Below are 26654 nucleotides of genomic sequence, written 5' to 3'. Positions count from 1 at the left end.
AAAAGGGGAAGACAAAAGAAAAAGAGAAAAAAACATATTTCTATTTTTATTCATACTGTTATTCTTACTATATTTTCCCCTTGCGCTGCTACTTTCTTGTGCTGCTGTGTCATTTGTGAATAACACACAAATAACTGTACAAGTTCACACACACACACACACACACACAGTTGTGTCTCCATGACTTCAGAGGAAATTACATTGCCTTGACCATTGATTTAGAGACTTAGTCTAACCTTGACTTGTTTTTGGCCCCACAATGCAGCTGTGTAAAAACATTTAGGTCCCCACAACATGAGTAATACCTGGACCACACACACACACACACACACCATATCTAAGTGTCCTTGGTCCAGATACTGAACACCGAATAGACAATGACGGTTGTACCATCATTGTGTGTGTGTGTGTGTGTGTGTGTGTGTGTGTGTGTGTGTGTGTGTGTGTGTGTGTGTGTGTGTGTGTGTGTGTGTGTGTGTGTGTGCGTTCAGGCGTGTGTGTGAATGGCATGTATGGGAGCTCTTTGCATCGTCAATTAGACTAGATAAGTACAATATAAAGAGTAGTACATGAACCATTTACCCAAACACACATTCACACACACACACACACAGACACACACAGCCGGGCTGACGGAGTCCGGAGGGTAAGAGCCCCGTGCACAGAGTGAAAACTACCTACAGCCTACTGTAAAACCTCTTATTGACTGACTGCTTAAATGAACTGGAATAATGAGGTCAGGGGTCACAGTTGTGTTTTTTGCTACAATAAATCTCCTTTATAAGACTTGTCGGCAACTGTTGTTAAAATGTGCGGCGGGAGAGCGGAGCTCACAGCAGGCCTGGTTATTGCGAAGGCTTTCATCTTTTTGAAGAGCTTGAAGCATATTTGTAAGACTGTTAAAGGAATATGTAAGTCAGACATGTAGGAGGGAAGGATTACAGAAGTTCTACATACCAGGAGATTCAAACTCATTTATAACTTTATTACAACCATAAATTATCAAATCGTAATGTTAGCTACGGCATCATCGCTGGCTAAATATCCCAGGCCCGCCACATTTTTTACATTGTAATCTCTTACATTCCTTGTCAGCTATTTGGTGAAACCTCCCCAGTCTAATTAGAAGTACAAAGGGTGTCAGGCTAATTAGTGCTCTATCATTACGCCTTAGAGTCAAAGCAGGAGTCAGGCCTTTAACGGGAAAGAGAAATGAGAACGTTAACAGGCTCCCTGCTGGCTGCCTAATTACCTTGGATGCAAAGGGCGGAAAATGGGGAAAAACAACAACAACGATTTTATAGTATTGTCTCAAACCAAACCTCAGTCAAACCAGTACTTTCACCGCTGAGGAGGATGTAGATAAGAACATGGCAATTTCCCCCCCCCACCTGACAGAGCACCATCCACGCTGTAATTTTCTTCTAGGTAAGAAAAAAATGTGTCCTGTAATAATAGAGAAATTGGAGACATATGGGCCCTTTAATCTCCAAATATCTGTACAAATAAAAGGCTTTACCTCCAGGCTGGGGAGCACAAACCACACATTGAAGGGATAAGGGAACGCAGCAGAAATATACAGCTCTTGATACTCCAAATATATCTTGCTAACATCTAGATCTGAGGTTCTCAAAGGACATAAAGTGGATCAGCTTGAACCTGGATCTTCAGAGTGCACAGCTGGTGTTAGAGAGACCACCTAAAGGTGTTAGGTGGTCTCTCTCTAAACATCACCAGCTTTAAAGGAGAATGCTTGGTGAATAACCATTGATAATCAAATTATACAGGGTTATATATAAGCTGTTAGTCTAAAAATATAAATCAAAAACTTCTTCTCACCGGGCACTCGGCTCCATTAAACACAAATATCATTCAGAATCCTCGCCGGATGTTTATGTACCCCTGCGGATGTAATGTAAATGTTTGGCGTGTATTAGCTGTGCTCATTTAGGGGGCGGGAGGATTTTTTGAAGCTGTGCTATTTCTGTAAGATGTGGTTATGCTTGATTTTACATTATAAACATAGCATGGGCGCAGCATCTGTAACACACAGGGAGAATGGCAGAGATAGAGTGAAACACAGAAAGGCAACTTTTAAATAAAACTACATGGCAGTAGAGCACATACCTCCAAGGCCCAACAGTCCTCTTAAGTTCAATCAAGCTGCACACACTCATGGATATCAGTTCCCTAAATGTGCCTGATTTTTTTAAATCAAGATCCATGAATTATTCCCTGAAAAAATTGTGAACATTTTGAAAAACTCCCTATATCACAGAAATTCCTGGATCTGCCCCCTGATGCACATCCACACCAAACTTTAATGGGTTTTTCCCTGGGCCTTCCCCCAAGATTTGTGACAATACGTGCAGTAGCTTTTGCGTGACCTTGCTTACGAAACAAAACAAAAACAGACGGGGGAGAAAACATAACCTCCTTGGCGAAGGTGATCATAATCCCAAACTTCGTGTGTCCTGACAAAAGTCATGGGCTTGTTTTCATTAACTCCCTGTTTCTTGTTTGTACAAACCTACTGGACCCACCCAAGGGTGGATTAATGCACACGCATGTTGTCGCCCACGGCCAAGCTACGTCAAAGCCCACAAAACCTGATGATTTCACTCCAGTTTCCAGTGACGTACAAGTATGTGTATAAACTGATTTTGCGTAAATAAAATGATGACAAACTGTGATGCTGAGAATTGTGTGTGTGTGTGTGTGTGTGTGTGTGTGTGTGTGTGTGTGTGTGTGTGTGTGTGTGTGTGTGTGTGTGTGTGTGTGTGTGTGTGTGTGTGTGTGTGTGTGTGTGTGTTACCTGTCAGGGTGCTCCTTGACCACCTGGTAGACTTTGAGTAGGAAGGTGTCGTTGCGGAAGGTGCGGCTCACGCACTCCTTGTAGAGACGGAACTCCGCCGCGGTGACGGCCTCGCCCTCGGGGATCTGCGAGAGGTTGAACTTGAACTCCTTGTGGTGACGCCGCTGTGGGGAGAGCTCGCTGTCGTACTCCACTGTGGGATGAACACACACAAACACTGAGCGTCACAACATTATCCACAGAGAGAGAGTGAGAGAGAGAGAAACTACTTATTTACTCTCTCTGCATGATGTTATGAACTGTTATGCAAGTTTGCTCCTCTACAAGTTATCTAAATTTGATGCTTTTCCAATGGCTCCTCTCACATTCATGGTTCCTTCACTACAAAAAGGATGAAACTGCATATGTACAAACAGGGCTTCAGTCTAAAAATAGACAGTAGTGATTGATGAGTGGGTATTCTTTTCACACACTGCGCTGAGGTCAACCAAAGAAGCCTTTAAAACGATCACATGATTTATACTTAAGGTCTAATAGGTTTCATGGCTTCCTGTTTCCCTAAATAAACCCCTGTTATCATCAGTCCAAAGCAAAAGCCCATGATTTTTTCAGCAGCAGCGAACTTAAGAGACGCTGTGCGACCACTTCTGACAGAGTGAAATGACAAAAACCAACAGAAGTGTTCCCCTCTATGCTTTTAAGTGCAATATGCACCATAATGATACTGTGCTCTCAGGGGAATTGGTTTCTGTCCCGGCTAGAGGTTTTTTCTCCCACGGCAAAGGGCCTTCAGAGTCAGAGTGTCGACGGACACACAGAATGCTGAGAGGGAAATGAATAGCGAGAGCCATGTTTAATGCAATTAAAAGGTCACATGCAGAAATATCCATGCACCAATTCAGCCAATAGATATAATAGACCATACAATGTTTACCTCTGCCAAGGAGGTTATGTTTCCATTTTGTTTGTTTGTCTATTAGCGAGCAGGATTATGCAAAAACTACAGAACAGATTACCACGTGACTTGGTGGAAGGATGCAATATGGGTCAGGGAAGAATTCATGGTATTTTGGTGCAGATCTGGATAAATGAGCAGATCCAGAAAAATTGTTTTACTTTCTCTGCAGCAGTAGCCGTGCATGTACGTGCAGGAAGGTCACTCTCACTCGCAATGAGGGGGGACTGTTTGCGTGGAGGGTAAAAACTTAATGGATGGTAGTGCAAGTGAGCATGCAGGTATACAATGCAGCAAAGGAGCAAACACTTAGAGATTTCTTGTGTTATCATCAGAAAATAATAATTGGAAAAACTTCTTTGTCATGTCGAGAAAGGGCATTAGCCTTCGTGGAGGTGTGCACAGAGTCACCTTCTAGTTTCATGTTTGTTGGTCAGCCACATCTTTCTGTATTTTGTTATCTGGTTAAATTTCCTTCCTGATAAACATAATGACCAAATGTCTAACTAGTCTGGTACCGCTTAAATCAACAAATAGGATAAGCCTATAGATAAGCAGACTGTTAATCTGTGAGTGTGTGTCCTAATGAGAACAAGATCCAAACACAAAACAACTGCAAACACCCCAACAAGCATGCCAGGCCAGTAGGAGGCCATAAAGTCAACACCAATGATCTGTCAAATACTAGAGAAACACATTGTGAGCGCCGTTTCCCGAACACGTAGTTTTACAAGTACACAGAGATACACATAAACCGCAGTTTTTGAAAACGTGCCCTTTGAACAGGAGGCAAAAGATAATTTAGCAATTTTCGCACCAGTGTGGACAGGGTGTGAGACAAAGGCAGCAGATATCTGAGATACTGAAAAAAGTAAAGTAGTGATCTATCAGGACAATATATATATAAAACATTTCATTTTATTTTGAAGATTTATTCAGATACGTTTACAGCCCAAACCTGAGGTAACTAAAATTGAGTTTTGTTCCTCAGCCAGGCTTGTTAAAAACCTCTGGTAATTTTATGATGTGGGGACCAACCCAAAATGGACCAATGACACATTTTATTCCCTGAGTCATAGCCGAAAAGAAAATTGTGTTGATGTGGGAACACTAGAACCAATCAGACTCTCCCAAAAGTGCCGGCCCCACCTTGTACCCACACTTAAGAAGGTCAGAGCTGCCCTTATCCCCCAGACTTTTCCAAACTGTATACACACTGAACCTATATGTAACAAAGACTGCTGTGCGGAGGAGACAGGGAAAGACATGACATTCGTCGCATTACTGAGGGAATTCAAAATGTGTGTGTGTGCATGCGTGCGTGTGCGTGCGTGTGTGCTGTGATTTGGTCAAAACAACTGGTGATGATTGCAGGTTCTCAGTTCTCAGCCAGCTCTGCCTCTTTGTTCTTCAAACACTTTCCACTGAAGCAAAGGAAACCACCTATAGCGGAGGACATGTTATTCACATCAGCCTCACTGTGACTTCTATCAGACGCGACAGTGACCATTTCATCATCTCGCTCCATGAGCCGCCCACACACACACACACACACGCACACACACACACGCGCGCGCGCAGATGTCGCAGTGACTGGTCTGGTCTTGTGTTGAAGGGTAGATCGATCAGCTAAGCTTCTGTGAGTCGGTGTGTGTGTGTGTGTGTGTGTGGAGGCAGAGGTCATGGAACTCTAAATGACTTTACAACGCTCCCTTCAACACCCCCGAGCTCAAAGACCAACAGCTTTAAATTACATATTCCCTATATGGGAATCTACTGACTTTTTGGCACAAAAGATTCAGGAGGAGTTCCACATGTTTCAAATATTTATTACGTTTACTGTGTTGTGTGTTCATTGTAGAAAATCTCAGAGACCTTTACATAAAAGCTGAAATGCTGACGTTTGGATTTACTTTTGCTTAGAACAATGAGGCTGACGTGACAGTCATTTTCCCCACTAGACTGCCCGTTAGTACAATGGAGCATTAAGGCCATTGTGATGAATGAAATGATGGAGATTTCATAATCTAAGTAATATAAAAAGTCATGGTATTCCAAGAAATATGTTATTAAGAATAAAGTAATATTACGAGAATCAAGCTGTAATTGAAAGTCGTAATATTACAAGAATGAGGTCATAATCTAATAAAAATAAAGCCCTACTTGAAAATAAAATGTTATGTTAAGATGTAATTTAATAAGGATAAAGTCATAATGTTATAGAAACTGTCGTAGTTGAAAATTAAGTCATAATGTAATGGAAAATATTTCATAATGCTACAACAATAAAGTCGTATTTAAGAATATATATATAATAGTGTCATCATAGAAGTCTTAATTAAATGAGAACTAAGTTTTAATTGAGAAGAAAGTAGTAATATTACGAGCATAAAGTTAAGTTAAGTAAGTAATTTAATGAGATGAAAGTCTCATAAAATTATAATGTTTTTCTCAGAATCTCTTTTCTCTCGAAGTTGCCCTAATAGTTTGTCACACTTCTGTACTGTCTGTATAATGTTGTATAAATGCAGCCATTGCATTCCTCTTCGTCACAGACGTTTTTATTTGTGTAGCCACCACACAAAGTTAAAACTGTGTCTGTTTCAAACACACACACACACACACACACACACACACACACACACACACACACACACACACACACACACACACACACACACACACACACACACACACACACACACACACACACACACACACACACACAATCTGGGAGTTGTCCAGTGTCACCACAGTCTTCCTGTTCCAGTTCCAGTGAGGTAACAAGGCTGTAAACAGCCTGGTCCCAGAATTCAACTGGCATCGTCTAATACTTTGCATTTCTTGAAAAGAAATGGTACAAATCCTCATAGAATCATACTAGTGGACTGAAAGAGATTCTGGCTGAGGAGAGAAATGTTTTCACTGAGGTGAAAAATGTATTCACTCAGGTTTTTAATGAAATCCACAGAATATGTCTTTCAACACAAGAGCTCGTTTTACAACTCACTGGCCGGTTCAAGTAAAAATCAACCAGTTTTTATCCTCTCTGACAAGGGAGTCGCTTCGAACAACCAGATGAGGACAAACAATTACTGTAATACTGTGAAATCTGAAGAAAGCCACAGTCTGACAGTCTGAGGCCGGAGAGCCGCACTAGGAAGGATTCCAGCTACGTCTCTGCATCATCAGCTTGAAGTTCAATTGAAAGGTTTAGTATCTTTAATCAAAGGGAAGTCTTTACACAGGGAGCATAAACACTGTGCTAATCCACCATGATGTGAGCTTTGAGATAGGAACAACCACAAGGGAAAGGGTTTTTACTGTGTGTTCAGACGGTTTGTTCAAGTCTTTGAGTGCCCAGACGGAGCCCTGACCTGAACCCAAACCCGAATATGGGTTAAGATGACCAGAGCAGAAGAATAAAAACTGTCACAGAGGAAGATAGAGGGGCCGAAGAGAAGGAACTGGAGGTAGAAAGGGAAAGACATGTCACGATGAGAGGAAGACAGATGGAGACAGAGACAGAGAGAGTGATATCTATGCTCTCATAGGAGCTATTCTTTCATTTAGCATACACAGAACATATGCTGTTCTGTCCCTGCAGCCACCAAACAAGCTTTCACATGTGTTTGTATGGTCCTTTTATTCACAGACTGCACATGCTGAGTGGTTGTTAGTCTATACACAAAGTCCTGCTTTATAACGTTGTTTTGTGGATATGAAAGAATGATTTGGAGGGGCTATACATACCCTGTGCATGCACTGTATATAGGCAAATATATATATATACACTATATAAGCTATCATTGTCATTGCTTCATTGCATTTCTCTCTCTCTCTCTCTCTCTCTCTCTCTCTCTCTCTCTCTCTCTCTCTCTGCCTCTCTCACACAAACACAAAGTGATTATTGGCAGCACCAGGTCAAATGGCCTTTCAAACATCCATAAAGTTTTTACCGTCCTCTGCAGGCTGGCAGGATTCTGTATGCAGGCTGGACATCTACCCTCCAGATCATTAACCAGATCAGCAACCTTTTCATCATCTCTTATTAAATACTATACTTGCTGAACAATATACAAAGTCAAATGCAATTATATAAAGAAAACCAAATCAGTGCCCCGACAAACCATTCTGCAGACATGAAACTTAAGCTTTTCATTGACTGAGAGACATGCCCCTTTAAGAGGCAAAGCAAGGACAAAGGTGCTGAGAGAAAGATAAGTGAGTGAAAGTTAGAGCCAGCAGGCTGCATGTGCTGAGGCTGGATGAGTGGACAAACAGGCAAGAAAAATAGAAGAGGAGTCTGACAGTGATTGATAATCGCAACCTCTGGATTACCAATAAAATAAGAGAAATCGATAAATAAATTGTGGGGATGCGACGGCAGACTTTGGAGGTAGGATGGAAAAGTAAGAATAAGAGCAGAGCAGAGAGCAGGATGAAAGCTATAAGTAGAAGAAGGAAGGAAGGAAGGAAGACAGACAAATTCAAATCTTGGACGTGAAGCAAAAAAAGCAGGAGAGGCCTGGCGGTGGTTGACTGGCTGGCTTGTATGTGGTCTGTGGTTAGTGGTCAGTGCTTTCGCTCACACTCCTGATGTCGTCCAACCAATCCCTCCGAGAGACAGCTGGCGAACGGCCGTCTCGCATCAAATCCCTCCTTCTTTCTGACACACGTACCACAACCGCAGAGCAAAACAACCAACAACCGCCTCGCCAAAATACATTTTCACCCTTCATCAACATTAAGTTGTTAAAATTAACTTAAGGGATCGTTATGGATGGTTTTCTCAAAAATAATGATGTCATCATATACTGTCCATTTTAAAGCAGAGGTTATTGAGGGCTTTTAGAAATGAACTTCTCCATTGTGGCGTTGTTGTCGTGTGACACATTCCACAAAATTTGAGAATTAGATTTCAAATAAAAATTGCGTATTCAATTCATTAATTCTATTATTTCTATTCTAATTTTATTCTTTCATTAAATCTTATTGATAAATACATTTTTCGGTGTTAAGGTCTTTGCACAGCAGGTCCTTATTTTTCATATGCTTTTTTTTAAATTCATCATCTAACAAAAATGGTCACGCACAGAAACCTTGCACACTGCGTCTGATTTATTTTTATTACGTATTCATTCTGAAAATTTGTAGTCGAGAAGTGAGGATGATTTTGTGGTTCATCAGGAACAAGGAGAATTGAATCTTCTGATCAAGGAGCTGTGAAATGATCCTGTTCGAAGTGTATTCCCGGATGTCAGTGGTCCAGTTTGATACGCTACCAGCACAGAGTGCACATATGAAAAAGAAGAAAAACTCCAACCAACAAACAAACAAACAAAAATAAAGAAATAAAACCGAACTGAAGGAAACATCAATATTGGACGACCCCCTGCAAAACCCAAGTTTAAATTCATCGCCAACATTTTCTTTTTCGCAGTATGAGCTCATGGAAACTACAGTAAGGTTAATATCAGGGAGAGACCATGGGTGTGCTGAATAAAAAAAATCCCTAATGTTAAATGCAGGTTTGTGACAGGAGGTGAACTCTAATCTGCCGCTGCACGAAAAGTCAGACATGCTTACACAGCCGACCCACCCGCCACCGCGATCTCCACGGCCCTATTTTTCCAGAAGCCACATCCTCATCAATCTTTTTACCTCCCTGCTCTATCTCATAATGCACACAAGCCCAGGGTTTACTCTGCCTCTTCCTCTTCATCCGAACAGGAAAGAGTGGATGTTGACATTTGGTTTTGCGAGATGGGTTAAACGCCCGCGCTCGGGTTTACTGTCACCGTAGCAGGCATTTCATTTTTTCCTCTCAGTGTCTCCTGGAAGAAATGGGATGATTGCTGCACTACTGAAGAAAAAGGAACCAGTGACCCTGTTGAACCACCATGACAGCAAGACGCCAGTGGAGCTGAAAAAACAAGAGCTTTCTCTGCTGCGCAGCAAACATTCCTGTACCTTCTCTATAACCACTCTGCGTGGGGGTTTTATGCATAAAGCATGCCAAAAACTGAATTCCAAAGACCCTCGTAAAAAAAAATCTCTGCTTTCTAATTAAATCTGTAATTTAGACGCTATGAAACAGAGACTAAATTAAAGCGAATGAGGGAAATGAAAGGCAATAAAAAAAGGAGACATTTTCACCAACACCTCTCAATTTAACTTTTGCGCACCAAGAAGCTGTCAACATTGTTAAAGACTTTGCAGATGGCGATTAACAAAAAAACAGCTCTGGATGTGAAAGGCATGAGAAGAATCCGTGTTTATGTAATTACGGTCTGTAATCGGTCTGGTTTTTCTCTCTTGATGGTTTTCTGAGGATAGGTCAGAAACGTCCATGCCTTCTATTTATTGTTAATTCATCTCAAGTCCCATCTCATTAAGGGTTTGGCCTTTCCGGAAAATGTCGGTCCCGATTCGTCACCGACTGTCACTATTTCACCAAGAGAGAAAAACATCTGGAAATGTTCATTCTGTAATCAACGGTCTTTAGTAAAAAGACTCAAGACAGATTCTACGTTTCAACCTTTTTAACCTTTTGCATTGATGTAGTGAAGAAAGATGGGTACAGCTGTTGATCTTGGCAAAACAGATGGATACTGGCAGGTTATAGTGCTCACACACACACACACACGCACGCACACACACACACAAGGTGTTGCCACTATGCTCAGCTGCTACCAGGAGCTGTTTCTGCCTTCTGCTTAGTGTTTTTTGGCTCTTTGTAATCCGGCAGCTGGAAGGGTAGCTCCTGGGGTCAAGGTACAGACGAAGGTGCTTGTGTAGTCTACTGGGAGTCATCATTAGCAATGTGTGTGTGTGTGTGTGTGTGTGTGTGTGTGTGTGTGTGTGTGTGTGTGTGTGTGTGTGTGTGTGTGTGTGTGCTGCTGACATGCACCGAACATAAACTGTCACTCCTGCCAGTGGCCCTTGGCTGGTCCTGTGGTGCTCAGTGTGTCGGCTTTGATGCTGGGTCAGGGAGAAGATCAGAGCACAGGATGACTCACACACACACACACACACACACACACACACACACACACACACACACACACACACACACACACACACACACACACACAGAAAAATCCACAGGCACAGATGTAAAAGTCAAAGCAAAGAATTAAACTTCACACATTCACGAGAGAAGATGTGCACAGTAGGGCTCACACACACGTTGTGATGCTTCGTGATGCAAACACAGTCCCAGAGGTCAGTGGAGCGTCAGTCCACAGCGACACCGGTCAATTTGCTCACTGTCAGGTCCCATTAGCAAACAGGGAACAGAAGCCGACAGCTCTACTGTGTGTGTTCAGCAGAAATCCGTACAGTGATTTTTTACTGTCACGTGTTCCTGACACACAGCTAGGAAAACACGGGTTTGCAAAGACAGTCATAATTCACGTTAAAGTAACAATGGACAACAGTTTTAGATAAGAACGAAATGTCTGTGATTTAATGTGCAGACTCTTCAGAGTGTATCTCTTCAGGGAAAATTCCTCTGGTGCACAGGAAGTGTGTTTAATGTTTCCAGCAGGTTTATTATGATAAATACAAGAAGACCCTGGTACTTAGCATGAAGAGTAAGAAAGAGCGCCACATAGTGACAATAAACAACATCATCAGCATCATCAGATCAGATCGTCTAGCAGATACAGAAATGCAACTTTAGCGGTGGTGGAGGAAGCTCTCAAACAATCTATTTGAGTAGGAGTACAAATAAATGGATATATATGTACTCAAGTAACAGTTAAAATACCACATTCACTTTAATACTAGAGTAAAAGTGAGTAAGTACTTGCTTTTAAATATACTTATAGTAAAAGTTTACCACTTCCTCTCTCATTATTGACCACTTTTAAGTGAAAAGTACTCGAACATCAATCTACTTAAGTAAAGATACATGAACAAATTTACTTATGTACAGTAATGAAGTAATTGTACTTTGTTACATTCCACCACGGGACTTTGATAAGTTATGTAGAAATTCAAGATCCAAGCATCCAAGCACTTTGTATTTCAGATGTGGCGACTAGATCACAGGAGCTCTTAATATGCAAAGAAGTAACACGTTTACTAGCACAGATAGACCAAACATTGGTGTCAGAGTACACGGACTGCTCCACCGCTGTTTGAGAACAAATACCACACGAAAGCTGGGCTCAGTCTACAGTCTCCGTGGGAATCGGAGGAGAAATCTGATCTGGGACCCGGATCAGCACTGACGTTCAGCACCAAATGATCTGATAGTGGCCGCAGAGTCATCGGGGCCATGTTTGATATTTCAGATTAAAAACGGTATGATTCCATCAGTACTTTCCAAGCGGAACTGGGGAGGAGAAGATGGAGCCAAGTGCAAAGTACAGATGAGTTGGAGGAGAGGATTGTTGCTGTGTGTTGACGATTAAAATCTCACCTTGAGTTCTTGTGAAGAACACACATGTTGAACCTGTCTACTCAACCTTTCTCTTTCTCTTTGGTTTTGTATCAAGCAGTATAACGTACTGCACCAGACTCCACCGTGTTTGTTTTGTTTGCACCTTCATCCTCACGAGATCACGTCAGAGAGGTGACGTGAGGTGGTGTGTCGATAATCTCAACAATATCCTGTTGTGCGTGATGTGCCATTATTTTCAAATATTTATAGTGTGTGCATATTTGAAATGAGAAAGAACATCTGCAAAGTTCCCCTCTTGTGCGTGATGCAACCTGATTTCAAACTCGGTCAGGATTTTAAAACTCCTGTAGTCTGAGCCCAGCTTAACAAGGGGCTTCCTCAGAGTGTAGAATTCAGGCTGTATTTTCTCCTTCAGCACACAGACACACATGAACCAATGGCCTGGATATCCAGCCTGCTCTTCTTCCACTACCTCCCACAGGTTACGATACATAATGATCTCACTGGACAGGCATCCCCACGACCAAAGGCCCCATTTGAACCATATAATCACATTTTTCATCCTCCATATAATGCCTGAAAAACCATTTGGCCTCTTCTAAATACCCATCCAAAACCATGACAGATAATGTGCGACGCACTGTCCCAGGCGCACACAAGCACGCACAAACTCAGGCGCATCCAAAGAGGTGGAGCATTTGAGTTTTGTTTCCACCACCCTGAGCTCCATCACCACTGAGCTGCATTCCATACCAGATGATAAAATGAGGTCTGGATACACATCTATCTTTTGTCATTTTCAGATTTTTAGCCAGTGTGCAATGTGTGTGGGTTTCTGAGTGTGTGTGTGTGTGTCTAACCTTGGGGGCGGATAATTTGCTGTAATTGCACCCCTACTGGGGCTTTGCTAACAGATAGATACCCATGGAATGGCTGTTGTACTGTGTAGTATCAGTATTTGCCATCGATGGACTGACAGCTGAGTGGGAGCAGTCATCAGCTTGTCCTCCAGGTAGCTGGATATGTCATACCTGTGTGTCAAGAGGAGATTTTATTCTAGCTACTGTTTCCAAGGATTAAGATGTGGACCCACTAACTCAGCTCAGACATTTAAACACCAAGTATGTTAATGTCCGTGTTTTGCCCCTTTTCTCTTCCATACTGGAATGTACAGTACCATAATGTAACACAAGGTTTGGTAACATATAATGTGTTTTATTAACACAGCATAAAGTAATGTCGTGTGAGGTTGATGTAACGTAACATAAGATATGGTAGCATGACGTTATAAGGACAGTTAAGGTTGCATAAGGTAATGTAGCCTAAATTCTAGATCGCCACCTGGTGGCTGCCTGCAGTATAGGTCATAAACCTTGCCTATTCTATGTTAGTGGATGGGACAGTAGTACCGATAGTAGTATAAGTACTAAAAAGTATTTTAGGGAAAGATTAAAATCAGCATTAGATTTTGAGTATGAGTTAAGGTTCATGATTTGAGTTAAGGATCAGCTGCCCAGTTCACAATAATGATTATGGAATCATTGCTTGAGGGATTAGATATACTGGTTTTATATGTTTACAAATTAAAAAAATTGCAAGTCCAGAAGGCTCCTGCATTCTAATCCTTAGGTAGCAAATACAACATTTGTTTGATTTCATGCTCTCATGTTACAACTGCAACAAATTGGGTCAGTTGTAGGAGTGTAGGAGAAGAGCCATGTTTGTTCACAAGTGTTTAAAACCAATAAATGTACAACACATGTCTGTCTGACCACTTACAGATCTAAATTACATGAATGTCCGGCTGTGATTTCACCCAAGGCCCCTTGAAAAACAAGTGTTTGTTTCATTGGACACCATTCGAGCCAACGAGCTGTCAACAGAAGACGGTGACACGTCTTTTTCACATTTATAAGGACATGCCATGAAATCAGGATGGAAATGAGCTGTTAAATAAGCAACGCAGCCATTCCCCTTTTTCCACTTTATGGGATGTCCATAAAAATGTGATTCTGGAGTAGCAGTAGCAGCTGTCACAACAGCCTCTGGTCAGGCGAATAGTGGCGTACATTATAAATACTTCACTTTGAATTAAGTCAGTGGTCTTAAAACAAGATGTGGTCTTGTGGATGGATTCAAATCCTCCACGGACAGAATACTCTTTACAATCCTTCAGCATCAGACAAAAGTTAAGATTGAGTCCTTCTATGTCGGTCACATAATGGTCCACACGAGTCCATTTTGTTCCTCCACCGACATCTTGTTCTCTTTGGGGGCTGCAGATTTTGGCAGAAAAAAAATGACTGGCTTTTTCATTTAGACATGAAACAAGAAAATAAACACAACCAAACACTGCGGTCATAAACAAAACCAATGACACCAAACACTTGCTGCATAACGTATGTGGCTAACGTCAACAATCCTACAACAGAGTCATTAATCTCACAGCACACTAGAAGATACAGTACATTGTTTAGAGCGGGTCAGATTGTCATGATTTGCTGTCCCACGGTTCTCATGTGATACGGGGGAAAACCTTTGGATGACCAGTAGAGGAGAGCTCGTCTGGGTCTGTCACTCTGCTAAAGAAGTGTTGAACTGTCAGTCAAAAAGTCATAAAATCCTCAGAGTTGTACCCAACAAAAATAGAACATTCAAAGATGATCATCAAAGATCAATTTTTATTGACCTTTCAGCCTCCTCATACCTACATATTTTGCTGTATCATTATTTCCTGGTTACTTTACAGATAGCTATTTGTGTCCCTGCCTGTGCTTTGATTTGTCAACCCTCCAGGACGTCACCCATTGGTTTGTGAACTTTAGAGGTCTTGAGTTTGGCATTATGTCCAGCGCCATCTTGGTTTTTTAAAACTAAAAGTTACCATATTTTGAGGAGCAGGGTTGGAGCCTGACTGAGAGCTTGATAACACTGCACGCCTACCTACACCTGTGACCTACACCCATTGGACGGTACTAGCTGTCAATCCCACAATGGATATTGTGCTTTATCACATTCAAATGAAAATTGTGTTGTATTGAAGAAGACTTGAAACTATCGATTGAGACAGTTAATTCCTTAGGACTGACGTTGACAAATGAGAAGTAGGGTAGTTTTATCATAGACTTCAAAAGAAAATGTGTACTTCCTAATGCAACTACTGGTCATTTCAGAGAATGCAGGTGTCAGGTACTTTTGCATTGGCTTCACTTTCTGGACTACGAGTCTGACTACATTTTTACTAACAGCCTTGTTATTTTTATACTGACGCTCTTTAAAACTGTCTCAGAGGAAAAGGCTTTTGGAGAAATCAGAAGTTACAGGCTGTTTGTTCAGAGGCTAAAATCTGTTTTTTTACTTCTGGTGACTGTGATTAGTCTTCAAATATCATAAAAGTCGTGTTAATCTTTTTGCACAAATCATATAAGTACGATAAACTTGTTGGGTTTTTTGTTGAGGGAACCCTGAAAATGCTAAAGTCCAGGTTGGTTGACAAATATACATCCCTGCAGCACGCTGGAACTCTAGGGTTGCTTGAGTCCTCCTGCAGCAGCCTCAGGTTGGGCAAACACACAGCCTCCCTTTGCTGTGTGTTTACCCATTCTCCCGCCCCATTCAATGATTGCACTGTCCTATGAATAACGGCAAAAATGGCTTGAAATAAAAAAGAAACCTGTGGTTAATGTCTGCTTTTGGGCAGCAGGTGTGCATGTCAGCGTGTGTATACGTGTTAGTCTGGACTCGGCTGGTCTGGTCCCAGATTTAGAGGAGGAAGCCGGTGTCAGGGCCAAGAGATGGATCTCTCCTGAGGGATCCGATAAATAAGGAAAAAATATCTTTGAAAAAGGGAAACGCAGCTGTTGCCAAAGGAGAAGTCAAAATATTGGTGGCTTTGCATTCCACAGCGGCAAGGTGGGCCAGCTCGCTCTGAGATGCTGTTTGAGCCTCGATTTTCCCCTCGTTCCCACAATTAACATCTCAGTTTCTCTTCCATCTCCACATCTCGGCACATCCTTTCCTCTCTACCTCCCTATCCTCACCTCTCCATCAGACTTCACATGTGGACAGTTGAGCCTCAGTGGGATTCCCTTTGGAAAGTCGACGGTGACCACAATGTGTTTCACTGGCTTAGAGTAAGAACATACGATCCAGTGTAGCCCGGCTTCAATCTTCCCCCTGGGCTGAAATATATGTTAGACCCACTGCTTGTTTTACACACAGGCACAGCTCCAACAATAGCGGCGGTAACCAGATACCTGCATATTGAAAAACAGGTGGAGGAAAATCATAAGAAAAATAATCAATGTTCCTAATAATACATCTGTCGGGAAGGTCAACACAGCACTGGTGAGATGAAAGCGTAGAGGAATTTGGCTTTCTTCATGTTGGGTTTTTCGCTGAAAGCTAGAATAACCACAACTTCAAAATGTTTTTTTTTTCAGTATGGTGACCTCGAGTGGGAACTTGTTTGTTAAACCTACAAAAACACTGCATTAACGGAGGAAATTGGTGTTGAAATCCATTAGAATGTTTTCTCATTTAGGGATTTTAACATCTCTTTGTCACTAAAGATTCAAATAAAATAGTTAACACTGCCTTTGTGTCCATCAGATTATGCCACAAACCATATATAAAGATGGACGACGTGGCAGCTCCCCAAAACTCAAGCCGAACTAAGTGAGGCAGTCATGCCGGCCAGGAAGAAACAAAACAATAGGTGATTTCAAAATAAAACAAGAAACACAAAAAATAAAACAAGACCAATGATATACCCACAGGAGCAGGGCGGGACATAACCACACACCCTCTAAAAGGGACAGTTTTCCGGTGTCCCTCGAAAAATAAAACTTAAAAGTCCGAGCCAAGCAGGGCAGGTGGAGGGTGTCCACAAGCCAGGATGTCGTAGAGCAGACTGGGGGGGTGAAGACTTCGATAGTTCAAGATCTTCAATGCAATGTAACAAGTAATTCTGGACCACAACTGACCAATAGGTGAGTTTTCCATTTGGAGCTAATGTAGCAGATAACAAGGAAAACCTATGAAAGAGACTATTCTCATTGATCCTGTAACCTGAATGAAGTTATTCATGGGATGGATGTCAGAGTTACATTCCTCTGAGAGTGTACACAACACCAGCTGAGCTTAGACAGCAGCTACTCTCACACGGTTTATTCCGCACATCTGTGTGTATAAATATCTGTTCTGTTCATACCAACCATCACACAACATTCATAACAAAGACACTGGCAAAGAGAAGCATGTACAAAGCTGAGGAATATGAGGCTTCCTGTAGGAAAAGGAGTCATATTGGACTCTTAAACACTCGTTCAGATAAGGCCTCCAGGCGGCTGGTCTGCCTGGAGGTGTGGAAAGGAAGCAGTGGGCAGAGTTTCCCCTGCACATCCTTAGTGATAAGATCCTTTTATCCAGAACAGCACACGTCACCAGGAGTGGAGACATTTTTGTTTTGGGTGGTCTCACTGGCAGTCATCCCCGAAACCTCTGGACATATTAGTGTGACGTAGTTCCAACTGGGAGAAGAGCACCACGATCTTATTTTAATGACAGCTGACTATCATACATCTCAATTTTCTTGTTAAGTTCTGTTGATGATATCTCCTCCTTGTGTTTCTTTCATCACCCTATATTTCTTTTTTTGGTTTGAGGCCTAAATTGTCTCTGTCTGTGTTCCACAACTTTTTTTTCCAAACAATGATGTATTGAAGGAAAATAGTACAAATTTAAATCCAGTTATATGAATCGAAATACTTGGTCCAGGCCAATATAACTGTTAGTTGAATTATGAAATATTTTTATGATTTTAATCTGACATATATATTAGTCTCTGATGAAAACATAATGCATCTTGCGTCTCTTCCTCCGTCTCCTCGTCTTACTTTTCTCATCTCTCTTCCTCCGTGCCTGCCTCCATCCCTCCCATCCCATACTGTTTTCCTGAGTATCATGTTTGGAAAGTCAGCCCGTGGGTCAGCCGAGGGCTTGTAAATTTGTCAGCAGCAGCGCGGTTGAAAGGGAGGCTACTCGCTCGGGAGGGTCAGGGAGCGCATCGGCTCTCACACTGGGCCTTTTCTCTCACCGTGAGACCTCTGGTTGTTTCAGGCACGTCCTCTTTGGAGACACGACCAGCCAGGGAAAGTTCGAGGGGCCGAGGGTTGGCGGCTTTTCTCTGTGACGCCATGGAGACTTCTTGTATAACAAGGTAGGAGCACCTCGCCGGCTGACAAGTATATTTCAAGTATGCACCGATTATCAGCGCAGACACGCATAAGTCAAGTCTCACGTCTGTATTTGTGTACGGAATGAATGAGTGACTACATCCATTCCTTAACCCTTGACCCAGGCCTGAAAGGAAAACTCCACCCTAACACACTTGTCATTGTTAAATAAACATCTATTCATTGACGGTTACACAAAGAGGTGAAATTCAAGAGCCACCCACTCACTGAAACTGATTTTTACTTTTTTAACTATTTGGAAACATTCTGAAGGAGCTAGCAGACCTGGGAACATTCATTAAACCTGTTTACATGGACTGATATAAGATAATAGTCAGACAAGTGGAGAGTGGAGTATTGTGACCTTAGTCACATTATGTAGATATGTATATGTCTTAATCACATTATAATGGCCTATGGGAGTTTTCACAGCATTTTGCGACTTCCACATACAGAAGTTATCAACTGCTTAACGGCACATGACCTGAGTTCAAGTGTGAACAATTAGTAGGACACAATTTTGACGTTGAGTCATAATCACACTATGCTCTGTAACATGTAAACAGGAACATGTAGGGAATATTCTATTAGCAACTCATGTAAACATCATAGAAATATTCAGAATAAGGTCAAAAGTCAGAATATTGTAGTCATTGATCACCACAGCGATGACAGGGAGCAGCATGAATCATCCAATCCAAACAAACAGAAAAAGACAAAAGCCGAGTTGAGCATCATACAATCGACCAATAACAAACAGGTCAATTTATTCTTACACAGGCAGTTAATGGAACGATAGGTAGAATTGATAAAACACATTATATATCATATATTACATTACTGGTAAATGCACATGATAGTATTCATGTTAATGTGCATAGGAAAGGAAAGGAAATGAAGGGGGGGGGGGAAATGTCAGTAAACGAGGAACAAAAGAGGAAAGGAAAAGACGGAGGAAGGAGAAAAATTAAAGACAGAAAGACTTTGGCCCATCAGGTTTGGTGAGTGGTATATTTGTCATAATTAGTGCATTTATTCTTGAGTTAGCTCGTTCTTGACCTTCGACCTTTGACCACTTATCGATTACTAGATTCAGTTCATCTTTGAAGGTTTGGGCTAAATTTGATGCAATTCCCTTAAGACGGTCCTGAGATTACAATAACGAGAATGGGACGGAAGCACAGTCTTACTGACGGACCTCTGGTCACAACACGGTGGCATTAAAATGTATTCTGGCCTGAGGAATCTCCATTTCTCCTCAGGCACGTACATGGTAGGGTCTGAATCTAGGAACCCTCAAGCTTCCTCAGGTTGTGCCTTTTTGTCTTTCTTTTCTTCCCTCCTTTCTCTCACTTCTTCTTTTTATTTGAAGAGAGATAAATCCCAGCAGGCTTGCCAATTGCATCGCAGAAGAATGTGACAGCAGGAATGTTTACCGTGACTTTTACGCCATTCCTGTCAGCCATGGTCATCTCCATTACCAGAGCGAGCAAATGACTGGGTCATTATGATAATTAATGGAGTTTACTGGGCACACAAGGACATGCCGAGTCCGAGTTCAGCGGTTCATAGGTTCACAACCTCTTTTAACACCAGGGCAGGCCGTAAATTCCACAGACATACCGACCAGTGTTTACAAAAAGGTTGGCCTCCTGCGCTGTGTAACCTGACATTAAATGTATCATCATGAAAGCATCTAAGGCTGCAGACCTAAAACAATGTTGCTGTTACCACTGTAACCATGACAGCACATCAACCAGCGCTGTACTCATAAGGATTACACAAATTACGATGGAGACCGAAAATGTTAAGTTAATTATGTTTCACATCAACAGTTTGTGTTTATTCAGTTTGCACTAATGCCACCTGTTCCTACTTCCTCTGTGTGTGTGTGTGTGTGTGTGTGTGTGTGTGTGTGTGTGTGTGTGTGTGTGTGTGTGTGTGTGTGTGTGTGTGTGTGTGTGTGTGTGTGTGTGTGTGTGTGTGTGGTGTTGCCTTCATCTGTCCTTGGACAAGATACTGGACCTCAAAATGCAGAAGTTGTGCCATCAGTATTGTTATGTATTGTCTTGTATTGTACTGGAATTTGTCATTAAAACTATTAAAAAAAACTGCTATATGAGGGGGGTCAATTTAATATTCACCCCAAACCCCCTGACAGAAACCAAAATGCAAATATTAATATTGATGAACAAGAAAAGCCATACACATAGAAGAAGCCAGCGAAGATGTCAACTTGACAATGAGATTCGAGAGCTTTTGGTGATAAGGGCCAACGCCAGTGATTTGCTGTAAACAAGAACACTGTGCTCTCCATATCAGAGTTTAAATGTCATGTCCTGAAGGCACCACCCCTCACCTGGATGTTCTGGAAATGTTCCTGTTGTTTTGAACGTGTCTAAAACAATACTATAATCAACATGTTTGTAACAGGGTCTATGGCTCAACATACAGTATATACTCCTTCAGGAGTTCAGAGCCTGTTTCTGATCAGCTGCCTCTTGTTGCACAGCATGTAGTCAAGACTCCTGAGGTTTTTACAATGCACTTTGAAATCGAGTACATGCGGTGAGATGAAATAGAGCAATAGTGTGTGGCGTGGCAAAACAAAAAAAAGTGCAGAGACAGAACAGGGCAGGAGAAAAAACTACAGATGTGAGAGAAGACGGTGCAGCTCTGCCCCGTCCTAACCCTGACGTTCTGCAGAGCCAACAGAGCAAATCCCCCCCCCCCGCCTGCACCCAGAGGTGATAAGTGGGAGTATCAGGTCCTAATCAGATTTTCCGCCAGGGTTATGGTCCACTGCCCATCGCCTCCCCTATCGACGTATCGTCACACTCATCCATCTCACGCCACTATGATTCCTAAGAGGAATGAAGACGGTGGACGGGAGAACAAGCAAAGACAGAGATAAAAATAAAAAAAACCTGTCAAGAAATGTAATCTCTGTATTTAGGCTCCAATCTCAGCCGCCATCTCGTCAAGTCAGACAGCTATGGCTTGAGAGGGCAAGATATGATCAGAGTGGATGGGCTGATGGGTGGAGGAATGATATTGTGTGCATAGTGGGATGTTAGAGCGGGGGTGTGTGACGGAGATGACTGAGGTGTAAATGAATTGGGTGGATTTAAATGGTAATTCGCCGACCAAGCGTGTGTGTACATCTACATCGATGTAAACACCCATACTTGTGGGTCACTTGCACTACTTATTGAGGACAATACAGTTAGGAGTCACTTGTCAATTGTAAGGCCTGTGGCAAGAAGTCACACAGACAATAGAGACGTCCAGTAACACCTCGTCTTTTATGACAGACATAAAGACTGGAAAAGACATAATCTGGTTAACCGGATATGTTTTCCCCATCAACCCCTGTTTGTTTCTCGAGGCCGCTGTATGTTTTGCCAGGGAGCTTGACAACCAATACAATCCAAACACGAGAAAAGGGAAGCACTTTAAAACACTGTAACTCAATAAGGAGAATTATTTGTATATCTTGGGCCATTCTTGAACGTTGTTGCGAGTTCGAGTGAACTCGCTGCGGCAGTGAAATATCTGATCCCATAAACAGACGAGAACAGACCTTTGTAGTTTGTTAATGTCATTTTTTTTCTCACCGTCGCGAGTCTCCAAGTTTCTGTCCCTGAAAAGATCCTTTGCTCAGCTTCAGCATATCTTGAATTCCTCGCTAAACTGCTGGCTAATGCTGTTTATGGTATACTCTGAGGTGTAGTGACGGGTGGTCCTCTTGTTCTGGTTTCTGAGGCTTTACAGGAAATAGTTCAAGATGGATTTGTGAATTTATTTTTTCAAATTTCATGCTGAAACTCTCTCCTGCATCAAACAATTGACTCTTTGATTTAATACGACTCATTGCTTGATCATACCGGGGCTTTGGGACATGTTTTGCTGCAAAGAAAGCGGCTTATCCAGGCTTAGGCACTCAGAAATGCAACCAGGCATCTTAAGACCAAGAAAAATACATTTAAAGGGCCCTTCGATTCCGAGGGAGCCCAGGGACGACTGAACCCAACTAATCTCCTGAAAACCCACTTCTTAGAGCTCTCTGGCTTGTTTGCCTTCAGAGTGTGGGAGGTAGGTTGACTGTTGAGGTAAGAGAGCTCGTGACAGCTGAGCTAGAGCCATATGAGAAAAAGAAAATGAGGAAAGTCACGGTGGCAGACAAGTAGACAAAAGATTACAATGACTTTTTATATTTGAGGTAGAGGAGGCAGGCGTGATTTAAGTTTCCAGACACTGAAACAGCTTTGAAATGACGTGCTATGATGAACGTAAACAGCCAGAAAAAATTCCAGGTGTAAATGCAACCGGGGTGTCAAGTTAAAATATCTTCTCATAGCTCATGTCCCCTGTCACGTTAGCAACTGAGGTGACCCTGAAATTACACTGATATTTCCCGCCCTTCTCCGAGTTAAATATGAATGACCTCAATGATCTGCATTGGCCCTGAACCTTCTCATCCAGACCAGCCCCGTGAACTTTTCACCACTACAGCAAGCGAACCAACGGCACCACGAGCAGCGCTGTCAAAGTGGGCCAACAATGCATCCCTGGGCAAAAAAATGGCTCCTCAAGCGCTCCACAGAGCAACCGGCTATGGTATGACAATTTTTACCCGCATCAGCTCATTCACAGGGAATGAGAAGCATCACTATCCGATGGTCTAGATGCCAGTCCGACGATGTTCATTGGTGAGAGAAGGATGCAAATGCCTGTGAGGACAAGGAAAAGATATTTGCCTATAGTCCTTCTCAGTAAATCTTAATCTAAACTGCAGAGAGGCGAGAGGAGAGAGGCGGGGGGGCACCCTGAACAGGTCTCCAGCTTATTGCACGGCCAACACACAGAGACAGACAACCATTGACACTCACATTCAAACCTATAGTCACTTTAGAGTCTACAGTATACCTAATCCCATACCTGGAGAAAACCCACCAACGCATGGGAAGAAAATGCAAACTCCACGGAGAAGGACCTGGGGTTTGAACCAGGAACCATCTTGATGTGAGGCGACAGTGCTAACCACTGTCCACTGGGGTAAAACCACCTACTTGATTGGAATTGCACCAGCCGTGGCTATTTTAGCAGTAGCCAAGGAAAATAAAGACACATAGGATAAAATTTGATTTGTGATACATATATGAGGCAAAGTGTGAACAAAATGAAACTCATCTGGATTGAATCTGCCATTTAGTTTGGTGGGCAGGGTCAAGCTCACCTGTTAATCATGAGAGATTTATTCAAGTCAAACAAGAATGACTCTAAAACCACAGAAAACATTTTCCTGGGTTATTATGGGATCTTTCCTCTGCTAAAACCCAGCAAACAAACAGAAAAGGACAGAAGAGCAAACAGGCGCTCTGAGCCCCTGAGTGGCCCCTGAGTGGCCCCTGTACACCTGTCGATCTGCCTGGCACGGCAGAGCTAGAGTGAAGCCAACTCATCACAGTTAAATGCAGATGACACAGGTACAACGTTTGGGAGATCCCGTTCGGTGACCCGTGAAACCGAAACCATTCCTGAGCATCTTTTCCTCACCGCAACCACAAGCTAACAGCTCGAACCATAAAAACCAGACCTGATCAGAATAGCGAAAATTCTCCCTCTGGCTATAACAGTTCTCACAGTGAAGCTTTGGATATTTGTACAGCAACACGTCTCTGCTCGTTCATTTACAGAGCACTGACCGCTTGGATTTGTTTTCCACAGAGATGCAGCTTAAAATATTGGGTTACGATTTGGGTTAGGATCTCCCCTTACTTAATATATGACCTTGTAAAAAGGGATAATCAATAAGTGAAAAGTAAAAAGATGAGCTTCTCCCTTTTCTACAAATGACGTCTCTTTCAAAATAAAAAAATAAAAAACTGGACTTTAAACACCACACTGACTATTCAGGATTTCGCTTAAGTTTGTTTTTAAAGTGTCACTTCACCTCCAGCTCTGAGCCCATTATCTAAAGTAGTGGGCAGGGGACTGAGGAGGTGAGGGAGGCGATGCTCGATGTGAGACAAACATTTGCAGGCCATTAAAAAGTGCGACACAGAATCGCAAGGCACCTCTGCTGCAGAGAGCTCTTTAGAAGTGGAGGACTTTCCCCCTCCAGAATCCCCCGAAGTGGGCATAACTGTGGTGGAGGACCACGGTGGTCCCGAGCCACATCAGCTCGAGACGTTGGATCCAGATCAGTTATGCTCAAAGCCGGATCTCTCAGAGCCGAGGCCATGCAAGTGGGAGAGAGAGCAGCGGCAGAAGGTTATTTGTTAGAGTGCTTATAGCTCAAGTTTTGATTGTTGTTGAAGTTGTCAAACTATATAATTGCATAACAGAAAATGTCCAATAGATCAAGAGCGACACAGCCAGGTGTGTTTGTGGGCACTTCAGGGAATGTGTCATGTTCAACCCCAAAAAGATTATTTTTTTATATAAATGTGGTAAAGAATGTGATATTAAAACCAGGATTAATGTGTTTCATCACAGTACAGTCATATTATTTATTATTTTACAACACATTTAAGTGTCCAGCATCACTAATGATAGTTTTCTATATTAAAAGTAAAATTTTGGAGTTGCTGGATGTTGTGCTCAGAGTCAGTGTGTCTCTCAGAGCCACAAAAAAAACAAAAATCTACATACAACAAGTGGGAACAAGCCCCTAAACTATAGTTAACAGTAACTGTTGCCATTACTCGAGTTCACCACTGTGCATTACAGGACATGTTGGAAGCTGCAGCGTGTCACACAGCGTGAGTCATACAGCACCGCGGTGACACTCCACCTCTGTGGAAAGGGGCAGCAGGGCGTCCGCGAGGCAGTGATGAACGTGCTATTCTGGGAATGAAGATGAAAAAGGAGCTGGAAAGTATGCTTCTGGTCCTGCGTCCTTCTTTTTTTTTCCACTGGATGATTCTGAACAAGTGATGAAAGCAAAGCCGAACAGATGACGGAGCAAGAGGTCTACATGAATCATGCAGATAGGTGGATGGGGTGAGGGGGTGAAGAGGCACAAGGTTCGGAGAGCGAGCACTTGAGACTGGATGTAACGCAGGGGCTCTTAAATCTGTCTGTGTCCCGGGAGAGCACCCTGAGAAAAGGAGCTCTCTATCTGTGCTACTGCTGCAGCTGGCTGTGAAAGACATCAGCTCAGGCCAACGTTTAAATCACTGTCACCACTTTATTTGCTATAGGTCACTTTAAAGTTTGCGATCCTGCGTCAACATGTACAGAGAATCTGCTCGTGCAAAGAGGTGAATCATTTTTTAAACCAGATCGCCAGTGGAGTAAGAGCGGGCTTCTTCCCTCTGATTCGATTTGACAAACAGGGAAGGTGCTTTCTCATGACTAAGTCTGTCGGTTAATCTTACCCAATGTTTTTCCAATTGTTTCGGACAGCTTGTTTGGCCTCCTTTCATTTATCTTGATTCTGATTTCTACTTCGGCCACACATGATATCCACATTTTTAGGCCGCTTTCTAAACAAGGAGGACCACCCAAGAGTGTTTCAGGCATCTTTCTACTCTTAACATCCTGGGTTCCTGCACACAAACTGCTGCGATGGAGCAAGAGACACATTAAAAACTAATTGGACGGCGATGACACACGGTAGTCGCACAAGGCCTTATTCGCAAAGCAGATGGAAAGCCTTGGCCTGGTCCTACATTAATTACAATCACATTCGGGGAGGAAGCCATTCCTCCTGCAGGGAGGCGGTTAGGACTCCGTGTACAGCTGGAAGAGATGGCAACCTAATCCCCCCGGCCGCCACAGAAATCTGAGGGAATCGTCAAAAGATGCACAGGACGTGATTAATCAAAGTGGAGGGCCAGATGTGCAACATCACAGGAGTATAAACCCCAAACTGACACAGAAACCACAGACACACAAACACCACGCCATCGCCATCACACTCCCCCAGAGGGAAGCCGACAGAGGGGATTCAGATGCTTGAGGCCAGATCTTCAAGCACCTTCTGTCTGAATATCTGCTTTCATCACTGCACGTTGCAACACCAACACCCGGAGGACCGATAACTGGAGAAGCCCGGTCACTCCAACCTGACTCTCCTTCTCATATGTGGCACTGAGTGACTATTAAATGGTTTATAAAGGTGAGGAGTAAAACACATCAGAGGACTTCCTGTCTCAAGAGCAGAAGAAGAAACATGAGACCTCATACTTCAATGACACATTCCCACATGTTCTCATGACAATGGCC

At 42.6% G+C, this 26654-nt stretch overlaps 1 protein-coding gene across 1 annotated transcript in view; it reads right to left on the bottom strand.

Annotated features, from left to right (window-relative positions):
* bmp6 (bone morphogenetic protein 6) overlaps positions 1-26654 on the bottom strand; it is a 43485-nt gene that overhangs the window by 15019 nt on the left and 1812 nt on the right. The window contains exon 2 of the mRNA XM_035142397.2: positions 2816-3008. Coding sequence (XP_034998288.1) covers positions 2816-3008 — 193 coding nt within the window. The remainder of the gene's footprint in view (positions 1-2815; positions 3009-26654) is intronic.

The sequence above is a fragment of the Hippoglossus stenolepis genome, chromosome 19 (genome assembly GCF_022539355.2).
Source record: "Hippoglossus stenolepis isolate QCI-W04-F060 chromosome 19, HSTE1.2, whole genome shotgun sequence".
NCBI lineage: Eukaryota > Metazoa > Chordata > Actinopteri > Pleuronectiformes > Pleuronectidae > Hippoglossus > Hippoglossus stenolepis.
This window is presented reverse-complemented; position numbering and strand designations above follow the sequence as displayed.